The 12,132-nt window shown below is 42.9% G+C and overlaps 1 protein-coding gene across 5 annotated transcripts in view; it reads right to left on the reverse strand.

Moving 5' to 3' along the window:
• The window catches only part of DNAJC16 (DnaJ heat shock protein family (Hsp40) member C16), a 39,635-nt gene extending 27,757 nt beyond the window's left edge, over positions 1 to 11,878 (reverse strand). The window contains exons 1-4 of one of the 5 annotated variants that reach the window (XM_025856867.2): positions 11,782 to 11,878; positions 9,571 to 9,755; positions 5,707 to 5,773; positions 4,340 to 4,679 (exon numbers count right to left, since the gene is read on the reverse strand). In XM_025856867.2, coding sequence (XP_025712652.1) covers positions 4,340 to 4,679; positions 5,707 to 5,773; positions 9,571 to 9,737 — 574 coding nt within the window. In that variant the 5' untranslated portion in view covers positions 9,738 to 9,755; positions 11,782 to 11,878. Of the gene's footprint in view, positions 1 to 4,339; positions 4,680 to 5,706; positions 5,774 to 9,570; positions 9,756 to 11,621; positions 11,727 to 11,781 lie in introns of those variants that run through there. The other 4 variants (XM_025856865.2, XM_073903317.1, XM_073903316.1 and 1 more) reach the window with 4 other exon arrangements.
• Between the last annotated feature and the right edge of the window lie 254 nt (positions 11,879 to 12,132).

Consider the following 12,132-nt stretch of genomic DNA (forward strand, 5'->3'; position numbering starts at 1 on the left):
TGTGCTCTTGGATCTCTATCCCAGCACTTCTACCTGTGGAGAGTGTGACCTTGATTAGTTCCTTACCCTTCCTGGGCCTCGGTTTGCTTATCTGGAAAACAGGGATAATAACGGTCTCTCCCTGAGCTGCTCTGGGGATACAGACAATCCTCAAAACACACCTAGCACAATGCCAAACAACTGAAAGGCTCAATAAAAACTATTACAACTTATATATTAACGTCTAACATAGTACTTGGTTCACCAAGAAGAGAATGTGAAATGAGAACATGAATTCTTTCTCATCCTCTGCTTACTCCTGCAGTGCTTATTACTCTGTAATTGCAAATGTGATTCTGTACTTGCAAATGTCAGGTGTGCATTCTCTGGGTACATCTTTTCTCTTCAGCTCAACAGGAAGCTCCTCGAGGTTGAAGGCAGTGCCGATTACTCTGGCCCTTCTCCCCGGGGCGGCTGTCCACACACGTGGGCTGCTTTGTACACTAGCCGCTACCACGCCGCATGGCTGTGGATTCTACCTAACCAGCGGCCACATCTCTCCCCGGGGCAGAACTGTTCTCTTTCATCCATCCATGGCAATCCAGGCATTTTACGTTATTCTGACAGAAGATCCGAGCTTCCCCAGACCTCTCAGCTGATCTTTAAGATGGTCTGCTCTTCCTTTTTTTTTTTTTTTTTTAAGAGAGATTTTTAAATAATCTCTACATAAAACCTGGGGCTCCAACTCACATCCCCGAGATCAAGAGTCACCCGCTCCACTGACTGAGCCCACCAGGTGCCCCAGTCTGCTCTTCCTATTAACTCAGAATAGAAACATTCTTGGTAGGGGGTACCCTGGTTGGCTCAATTGGTTAAGTGTCTGTCTGCCTTTGGCTCAGGTCATGATCCGCATGGGGCTCCCTGCTCAGTGGGGAGTCTGCTTCTCCCTCTCCCTCTGCCCCTCCCCCTGCTCATGTCCTCTCTATCTCTGGAATAAATGTTAAAAAAAAAAAAAAAAAGAAACATTTTTGGCAGTATCTGCCTTAAAGGGTAGTGCTGCCTCACCGGGACAGGGAAATGGCCATGGACGCCATAAGGATCTCATCGTGCTGCCACCCAGCGGTAACCAAGTGGACCTTGACTGTCGGGAATCTTCAACCAATCCAAATGTTCCAAAGAGGAAAATGGTTTATAAACCAAACTAATACATTTGGTCAAAACCAGCCTTCCAGGGAACTTCGGGGGTGCAGTGGGGGAATGGACTGAACCCTCAGTAAATGTCACTTCTATGGATCTAAATTCAGCTTCTTCCATCCTGTCACTTGAGTCCTGACTTACTATAATCAAACAGCATGACAAACCAAAAGAATGGCAAGATCTTCCATCATCAAAGATTTAAGGACATTAAAAGGCGATACGGCATGGTGTGCAACGCACGGACTTAGGGCCAGACTTCCAGGGTTCAAATCCCAGCTTTGCCGAACAGCAACGGTGGGACCCTGACGAGGTTCCCAAAATGAGCTACATGTCTGTAAAAAAGCGATGACAGCAGCACCTGCCTTGAATGGCTGTTGTTTCATATGGGTTGACGCAATTGTGCTAGGCGTATGGTAAATTCTCCATAAATATGAGCTAGTGTTACTATTTTCATGTCATCATGTGCAGTACGTCCAAACGCAGTTACAATTTAGAGTAAGTTCTCAAATCCAGCTCTTCCCTGAATTCCCTGCCCATCCACTGGCTCAAGTCAGAAGAGTCAATCCTGGCCCCCTCTCTCCTTTTCTCACTTCTCACATTCAGGTGGTCTCCAGGAGCCAGGTCCCTCCAGACTTCCACGATCCGACCTCTCAAATATCTTACACTTGTCCACCTCCCTCTTCCTTCTGTCCTAGTCTGGGCCAGTGGTTGCTGTCCTACCAGGGCTGGTGACCTCCCTGCCACTCTTCTGACCTTCTTCAATCTGTCCTTCAACCGGCTCTAACAGCTTTTTTTTTTTTTTTTTTTAAGATTTTATTTATTTATTTGACAGAGAGAGAGAGAGAGAGAGAGAGCACAAGTAGGCAGGCAGGCAGGCAGAGGCAGAGGGAGAAGCAGGCTCCCCGCTGAGCAGGGAGCCCGATGTGGGGCTCGATCCCAGGACCCCGGGATCATGACCCGAGCCGAAGGCAGACGCTTAACCGACTGAGCCACCCAGGTGCCCCTCTAACAGCTTTCTAAAGTGTAGATGCGATTAAATCATGCCTTTACGTGACAATTTTTTTCTTGGCTTTATTACGCACTGTAAAATAAAGTCCAGCTTCTCGAGCCTGGACTTTAAGGCTCCTTACTACCTGGTCCCAGCATGCTCTTCCGGCTTGCTCCCCCTCAGCTATACCTGAGTCACACCCTGCGACCCCCTCTCCCCTGGATGCTCTTTGTGTCTCTGGCTGCCCTGTTGCCTCTGCCTATAATGTTCCTCCTTGGTTTCCTGCCCATCCAACTTCTAATTACCTTGTGAGACTTAGCTGAACGTAAGTCGAAAGTCGGTGCCTGGTAGCCAGTGAGTTGAGGAAAGTAGACTCATGTATTTGAGACTGATTTTTAAAAATTTATAAAATAGGCGTTTTAAAAATTTTTACTTTGGTAAACCAGAAAACCTAGTTCATTAGAAATTCCCTAAGGCTCATTTTACGTCTGTGCTTAATATATCCTAGAAACTTAATAGATATTTTTATCATTTAATCTTCATATCAATCCTGTTGGTTTGACATTATTACAACCGTTTTAGAGATGGAGAAATGTGTATTAAGTAATTTGTCCAAGGACACAAAGACAGTAAATGGCAGAGCTCAGATCTGAACACTGGTCTGCCTGGTGCTCGCTGGAACGGCACATACACTGAACACTGACCTATGACTCCCAAGCCCAGGGATGGGACACAGGTAACCACCATGCTTTCCTCCTTCACGTTGTTCACCTGGCATGTTTAAAAGAGAATGTTGGCCCTAATCTGACTTTGGTGTAAACGCACTGCCGTCCTAACTTATGCGGTGGTTTAACGTTTATGTTCTGCTATTGGGTCTGAATGTTGGCTCCTAGACGAAGGAGGTTAGATAGGTTTTAGTATACCACCTAGTGGGGTATAAAATGCAATTACACTTTTTGACGAAGAAGCTGTTCAACCCAGGGGCTTCCAGCTGATCTTACCCTCTCGTTCACTCATTATGCACCACCAGCAAGCATCCGCTGACTGCCCACCACATGGCTGACACTGTGCTAAACTTATTTCCTCATCTTCTTCCAAGAACTTCTTTACTCAGTCTCACGAAAGCATTTCGGCAAATTGGAGTGCTTCTGAACCACAAGCTGAAAATTTCTGTTTTAGGATAAACGAACTAATGGTTTTCATTGGTCTGTTCTCTCCAGAGACATCTAGGCTCTTGGCCCCTATGATTGAGTTTGGGCCTTTTTTAGTTACTCAAGAATAGGTCTGCTAATGCCTATAAAACACAACACACACACACACACAATTCAGTAATTCCAACTTTTCAGAGTCATTAAAATAAATACCCTGTCTGGATTGCTGGCGTTTTCCTGGCACTAAGTGGTCACTATGAACACAGGAAGGGCTAATCTGTGATCCAGAGTGGTAACCCAAGACCATGAGTGTTATGGATGGAGTTGAAGTCCTAACCCCCAGTACTTTGTAACTGTATTTAGAGACAGGGCCTTTAAGGAAGTAATTAAGTTAAAATGAGGTCGGTAGGGTGGGCCCTAATCCAATATGCCTGGTGTCCTTGTGAAGAGATTAGGACACAGAGAGAGAGAGAGATACCGGAAACATGCACATAGAGACACAACCATGTGGACACGCAGGGAGAAGGTGGCCATCCGCAAGCCAAGGAGTGAGGCCTCAGAAAAAAAGAACATGCCGACACCTTGATCTTGGACTTCTAACCTTGAGAAATGTGAGAAAACACATTTCTGTTGTTTTGTGATATTTTGTTATGGCAGCTCTAGCAAATTTAACCACAGAATGAAATCACAAATACTGATGAGAACAATCTGCAGATCCCACCAGCATCAAAACTGATGCTTGAGGGCTGCTTTGCTCAACCAATAATTTTTAAACTTCTCCTAGGTATTAGGCCCCCAATTAGATGTTAGGAAACTATACAGATAAGGCTTCAAATTAGTAGTGCAAAATGAGAATGGCTGACATATTTCTTTCTCTGAAAATGTGTCCCTGGAAAGACCCCAGTCACCATGAACTTGTGAAGAGAAATCTCACTGTTCCTTCTCCCCAAGAGCCCATAAAATTCAAGATACAAAAGCTACCTTCTTCTATACAGACACCTTCTAGCAAATAAAATTATCTTACCCAATCCTTCCAGTTCGTGAACTACCTCTTTCCAAACAGGCTCGATGTGGATACAGCTAAAGCACCAATCTGAGGTGATCTTGATGAGGTAGGGTTTCCTGAAGCTATCTGGAACCACTTCATTCACGTAGTGTGAGAAGTGCAATAAATACTTCTCATCAATGGAGTCCCGCCGCTCCGAATTAAAAGGGAAGTGAAAAAAGGATTCATCAAAGTAAAAATTCTCATGGAAATGCCGGAAGCGATATTCCCGCTGTTGCGGCTGCTTCTGGTAGCCCTGGTTCTCTCCGGCATCTCCATAGTGGTCATAATTGGACCTCTTTTCTTCATTGGAAAGAATCTATAAGGAAAGACAACAATAGGAAATCTGTGAAATGGAAAAAGTTTTACCCCAAGGACTATTCTGTGAGCAGCACGGAAGACACAGGAAAAGAAATGTAAAGCTATAGCACGGCTCGATATTCCGAATGCAGTCTCCGACATGCCAGGAAAATCCTCTCTCAATAGAAACGTTCAGTATTTCAAGACCAAAAGACTTCAGTCCTTCAGATATTCGCGTTCATCTTGGCTTTAGAGATTTTGAGTTATCAGAGTACTTGACACATCAGTAAAACAAATAAAACTTAACATAATGTTGACCACAAAAAAATGGCCTGGGTCACACCACTTAAGTTGAAATAACTCAAACCGAGATAGGAAAAGCTGCGAACACCAAAAAGTCCCCACAGAACTGAGTTCAGTGTCTTGTACGTTAGCTTTGTTTTACTTAGAAATAACTCTGAAGTCTAAAATTCGAGAAGCTGTTTTAGGATGATGTGCCATTCTATGAGCCAAGCGCTGTCTCTCGAAGAGCATTACCATACACAAATCAGGAAGCCATGGACTGATCTTTTGTGCCCATTCTAGACCAAGCTACGTAAGCTGACCTGTTGGAAAATTGTTGAAAATCTGGTGTTTACATGTACTTGTAACCTTGTGCGACTTTAATAAATACAGGAACACCAGTCTTTCTTTAATATAAGCTCTAGTATATATGCTGCTGAGGTGAGCATGTGATAAAAGTTTCTACAAAGGAAATAGAGACCTACATTTAGGAATTCTGAGAATTCTATAATTCCAATTAAAGCCTTTAAAACAGGCCAGTTTTTTTTTTTGTTGTTGTTGTTTTGTTTTGTTTTAAAGGGCTGAAGTATTCAGGCACCAATTTCAACATACTGGATGTGGCTAAATATGCTCTCTCTACCGTCATCTAGAAACTGGGTCAAGGGCATTGGGAGCGTGCCCTTTCTGAGAGTCTTCACAAAACTGGCCACTTAAAAAAATATTTTATCAGATCTAATGGATGTATCACAAGTTTGACATGATACCTCATAAGCCTTGCTAATTTGGATGAACTTGTCTTCTGCTCCAGGATCTTTGTTTTTGTCAGGATGCCTGAAACACAAATGGGCAGGCAGTGAGTGTGGATTTAATGTTTTACACACAATTAACATCTTGTACACACAGTTCACTACATCAGAGGCAAATGGAAGGCCATTCTGTTAGGACGGTTTCAAAAATAAATGGTAGAAGCAATCACTTGCTTCACGTGACCATAATAATTAAGTGAAACTTTGAAACAGGTGTTTCTACCCAAAGCACTTCAGCAGGGCACATTTTCAAAGCACCAGGGAGTTTGGCAGCATCCTACTGAGGAAAGGTGCGCTATAGGCATGTCTTTACCTGGTTCCTTAACACTGCTGAAGCTGGTTCCAAGCTAATGTCACTGAGCCCTACGAACCGACTTCTCTTCCCAGGATGGCAGCAACTCATCCCAACGTTAGAATGTTATCAAGGAAGGGATTTCTTCTGACAACTCAGGTAGACACAGGAAATAGCTTTCCGATACGGCGTGAATTCATTTAGTGTCAACCATGTTCCAAATAGCATATGGCTGCTGATGTTCAAATGAGAACATTTCAGTTTCGTTACTGCTCTGCTTGTCCCTTTTTGCCTAAGGTGGCCTTTTACCTATAAATGGATAATGATTTCCAGGCCCCATGTTTTAAGAGGTGAGAAAAATCTACAGTTTATGCAAAGTGATTTAAACTTCTGTTAGAACTAATGTTTGCTATTTTACACAGCTGACAATTAACTATATCCATTTGCGGTCATATGTTATTCTGTAATCTGCCTGTGTTTATGCCAATTTCCACTTTGGAGATTTTTAAAGTCCTGGAAAGTAGGGGCTAGGTTTTACTTCCTTAGGATCCCCCCAAGACCTGAATCAGTGTTTTATACCAACTGATTTTTCAACGTTCTTTTTGTTAAGAGACTCTATTACAGAGTACTCTTTATGTAACCACTTCTGCTAACTTTTAGTAAATTTCCTCTAGCAAAGGTTCAGGAAAGAGAAACAATCCACCTGGAAGCAAATGACTACTAAAAACAGCACCAAGTACATTGGAATAAAGAAAATTTATGACTTGATCAGCTTATTCTGGCAGGAACATGTTTGAATGAATTATACCACATATTCTGATTTCTCTAAAAATAAACTGAAAATGGCTGGCTGTTGAATTTAGACATCATTCCTCCCTTAACTATTTAGTTCTCATTATGGATATTAGTGAGAAAAAAATGTCAGCTGGGTATAATGAAAATCGTATGACTTAAGGAAACAAGATGGTGGTTCCAAAGCATGTTTCTGGATGACAAAAAAAAGTGTTTTAAATATTCAAACTTAGGCTGAAAAGAGAGAAATGATGCATTCACACAAATGAAGATTTAACATACAGAATGTGGTAGGGGAAGGATTGGAAGGGGCTTTGGAGGAGACCAAACCAAGGAGAGGGCTGTGAGGGTGGCTGGGTTAGAACCACAGATCCTGACGCAGACAAAACCAAGGCCAGAGAACAGGGAGGAAGCCACAAGACAGTTTCAGGTTATAAGGGATATTTTCCTAATTGCAGGACACTACCACAAGGTGGCAAACATGTAGAAAAAAGGATAAATCCAGCTCTAGGAAAGAACTGCCCAGTACTATTTTCAGTGTGTAGGAAACATGTCACCAACCGCAATATGATACACGTCCTTTAAACCTGGAAATGAAGAAAATACTGTCCTTGGTACCTACTGGCTGTAGAAAAAGTAATACAGAAAAAGTCGTAGACAAATCGTTTTACTGTTCCAGTGACTGACCATGTTATACCCATTTGTTTCCGATCAAATTTTAGGACGTCTCTTTCTTGGGATGTGAGGGTGTTTATTTCGCCAATGTAGACGACAAAAGAAGGGCACCTATGTTAAAACTTAATTATTAGGAGAGAAACATAGCTTTCCTGAGAGAAAAAAGTGACTTGAAATGGTTTCACCAAAGAAGGGGAAAGCTCTTGAGAAGCTTAAGAAACATTACTTAGTAGTAAAACCTAGCAGAGGAGAGTTACAAACCCAATTCAATGATTAACCACTTCCCCCAGCTGCAGTTCATTCCGAAAAGTCAAACTGGCTATCTTCAGTGCATATGAAGCCATCACGAAGTGAAACCAATGATTTTAGGGATAAAACACTGCCATAGCCAAAAAAGTAACAAGGAATAACACAGTGAAAATACAAAGGTGAAGTAAAATTTTAGACTTTCCCTGGATGATACTCTCTCTATTTCTAAGGTGATGAATGACTCCTAGAGAGAATCTAATTAAGGAAGAGAAGCATATGACTCATTTAATTAATAGCATAACACCCTTTTCAGCTCTGGAAGACAGAAAAGTCAAAGCTGTACATTTTAATAAATCCCACATACTCAAGCGATCATTTCTGCTTTTAAAATGTTTCCAAAGGCCAGTACCCTGTCCAAAAGAATGTTGCTACCTTATGGATTTATTGCAGATTTATGTATTTTGCTTTAAATATAAAGAGGCAAGAGTTTGAAACGACGTGGAAAGCAATTTTACTGTAAAGAGAACCCCTGGAAAGGGGCCACACATAATCAGATTGTATTTTTAGTATCGAATTCTGGATTCTCTGTGATTGGAGTTTGGTTTAAAATATTTATGAATTCAAAACATTATAATTTAAACTATATTTTACCTTTATCGCAACCAGCTTAAAACTAAGTTACATCCTTCACTGAAGAATAATGGTGTCAGGCAGAGTCATGCACAGCCTGCAATGTCATCTGCATGTGGCAGCTTTGCTCCTGCCTAACTTCCTGCCCGCCCCAACACTAACCCACTCACTCTTACGTCTGCTCAGACGCGTATGCGATTAGAAAGTAAAAAAAGCAATAAACTACCTATTGGTGCAGAAGGTCAAGCTATGGAGCCCAGAAGTAATACTTAATAACAGTGAGCCTAGATTTCCCCACAGGTAAAAGAGGGACAGCATATCTCCCTCATAGGGAATTATAAGGTGTAAATAAGATAAAAAGCATAGAACCTGGAGCCTAGCACGCAGTATGTGTGCAATGATCGGTCTCATCCCAAACCTGCTTTTATTACCTATGACTGGCTCCCCCAACTTCTAGTCACCTGTGCCCTTCCCATCTTTTCCCCTCCTGCTGCTCCCCTCTAGCTATATGATCCAGATACTTCTACCTCTTTGGCATGTCCAAAGCACTGGGGGAAAAAACTGACGATGTCTGTCCGTAAGTTTTAAATTTACTGCTATCCTGCTAATTCACAAACACTTGTATACTCTTTAGCAAATACAAAACCTATCTAGGTAAAAATCACGATTTTTCTATAGGATGATTTTTAAGAGTAATGTACTCAGTTCCTAAATATTGTAAAATTGAGGGCAAAAAGCTCTTACTCTAAATTTTCTTGAAAGCTTAATATTAATAATTTAGAACACAGGATTGGAGGGTGTTCCCTTCAGCAATGACACTCATAGTTACTTTATGAATAACACATCGTGGGGATGGTTAGCTGATCTATGGTTGATTATTTACATATATATTTTTAAAACTAAAGCTCCCTTTGACTTTAACATTAAATACGCTAGCAGCATCTAGGGTAATCCTTTAGGCCAAAGAATTCTTAAAAGGGGGTTTCATAGCAACACAGGCTTTGGATCTCATCACTAAAAATTAAAGAATAACATGAACATTAGTTCTCCCCAATAAAATATTTTAGACAGATACATATATTTATAGAAACAGAGATAAATAAAAGCTAACCATAATTTAGGCTTCATTCCCCTACTAAAACTGCTTAGCTTATATTAAACTGCTATTTCTTTGTTTCACCTACCATTCCCGGGCGAGCTTCTTATAAGCCTTTTTAATATCAGCCTGACTGGCTGTTCGGCTGACCCCTAGGACTCTGTATGGGTCAAAATCCAACGCAGACAGAATTTGCAGGATCAGAACCAGAACTATCAAGAACTGCCAGGAAATGCTCAACTTTTTCACTTCCATTTCTCTTCCTTTCCAGAGCTGAAATGATCGAAGAAGCAGTAAGTTTCAGTGGTAGAAACCTGGACAGTCTTGCTTTTTAGATAAAGGGATTAGATATATAGATGAAAAATAAAACAAACAAACAAATGCTATTTGGCAGGAAAAGTGTCAATCTGTTTGACCAGGTCTTTTAAAATCAACAATCTTGCTACTATTTTTGAATATATCATACATAAGAACTATTATAGATGAAAAGATGAGCAGTAAGAATTAACAGCAACTTTCCAGACTCCTTGGATTAGAAAAGCTCTAGAAATGACTGAAAATGAATGAGATGAAGAACTAATAAGCAAATGTGGGAAAACATACATAGGAAAATCGAGGCAACTACATCTTAAATACACTGTTTTACTTATTCTGACAATAATACTTTAAACTTAAAGATACGTGGCTTAAGAACACTTCACTGAGTACAGGCTAAATAAATTCATGAGATCATAAGATTTGCCAGGTGCAAAACTATGAAATTCAATAGTTGTGACGTTCTTGGGGTTAAATAAGTACAAGTAGGAAAGTGAGATACTCTTAAAAAAAAAAAACAAAAACGGTTATGACATTGTGTACCCCAATTCTATTCTCACCACACCCACTGGACCAAGAAAATAGGGAGGATGCTCTTTAACCATGAGCAATATGGTTATTATAAATGGAGACCAAAGATGAGGAAAAACTTGGGAGAAAAAATTTAGTTTTCCACGTGAAGGGAGATTAATGGCAAAGGCTGTAGACCAGGCAGGGTCTTCAAACGTTAAAGATCCATGTCTGGTGAGTGCAGTAACTGAATGCACTGTGGGTTCGGAAACAATCCTGGTTGGTTAATGAACAAGGTAGTGCTGTATTGCACGGAATTTACAGTCCAGAATTATGACCTTTGTGCCAACATACGGTGAATTTTCAAGGGTCATATTTATCTTGACTTTTCATGAATTACTAAAGTTTTAAGGTTCAAGTGTCTAATGTGACACCTTACTTAAGGAAGGCAAAGCTGTAACAGCGGTGGATTTTGACAAGCGGAAGTCTAAATAGTGCCTGGGAGTGCTCACGAAATTGACTCACTTGATTGCCAATTTTTAGGACTGCATGCATGCTGAACAAAAATCCTAAAACAATTCAGTTTCTTCCTCGTTAAGGCAACCTATAACCTATTCTGCCCTATAAAACACGTACAGGGCGCTAAAACTCGGGAAGGTGAGGTAGCTACTGACTGCTTAAGCACACAGGCTCTGGAAACAGACTCATACTGGGATCTGTCCTCCACCACTTTATGACCTTGGGCAAGTTACTTAAACTTGCTAAGCCTCAGTGTCATTCATAAATGGAGGTGAATAATACCACCTTGAAAGGATCAGCAAGGGAGTTAAATGTATGTAAAGGATTTACTGAACATAGGGTCAACAGTCAGAAAGTGATACTTATTATTTTTGTCTATCACGCAGTGCAATCGCTGCCTTATTCCACCGTGTCAGTCGCCTCCAGTGAGCAGCCCAAGAGGCGGGGGGGCTGTGAAGTTCTTTGGCTGGCAGTCTCGAGCTCGAGTGTGCCGGCCTCGGGGCAGGAAACCACCTGCCCAACAGGTAGGCTACCGCCCGCGGGCAGTATCCCCTGGTCAGGGCAGCGGCTCCAGGAGGCACGCTCCGGGTCTGAGCTCCCGCCGGAGGTCGCAACCCTCCAGGAGACGGCCGCCTTCCCCGCCGCCCACCGAGAGCCCTGGGCCCGGCCCTGCCGGCTCCCGGTTTTCCCCGGGCCCGGGGGAACCGGGAACGAGGAGGAACTGACGGGAGATCCCCGAGCCTGCCCGGCCCCGCCGCGTCCGCGTCTCCGCGCGTCACGCCGGGAAGGAGTTACCGGGAAAGGGCACCGGCCCAACCGGCTGCAGCGTCCGTACTCCAGTTAGTCCGCCGGGCCGGGAGCCTCCGGTCCGCACTAGCGCTAGCCGGGACCTCGGGCGGGGAGAGGGGCGGGGACGAGCGGGACGGGTCACGTGACACTTAAAGGCTCGGCTCACCGAAGGCGCGGACTGAACTGGTCGAAGACTTCTACTTTGCGAATCTGTTTTGACCCTTGCTACCCGCCGTCTGCGCGTGGACCTGGCGCGGTTGCCATAGGAACGAGGCGCGCTCTTCGGCTGGATCCAAAGGGACGATCGTGACCAAAGAGGCCAAAACGTGCCTCCTAGAGAGGCAAAGTCGCGATGCATGATGGGATGCCCCAAAGACCTCCCCGATTCAGGGAGGAGTTTCCACTCGTACCAGGAGATGGCCCTCGTCTAGTAACAGTAGCTAGGGTGGGGAAGCAATCGCTGGTCCCTGTTCTCTTTAACCCTATTCATAGAATCCTAGAGCGTCAGAGTTGGACG

This window comes from Callorhinus ursinus, unplaced genomic scaffold, assembly GCF_003265705.2.
Source record: "Callorhinus ursinus isolate GAN/ISIS: 27379988/994484 unplaced genomic scaffold, GSC_fseal_2.0 scaffold18, whole genome shotgun sequence".
In the NCBI taxonomy this organism is placed as follows: Eukaryota; Metazoa; Chordata; class Mammalia; order Carnivora; family Otariidae; genus Callorhinus; species Callorhinus ursinus.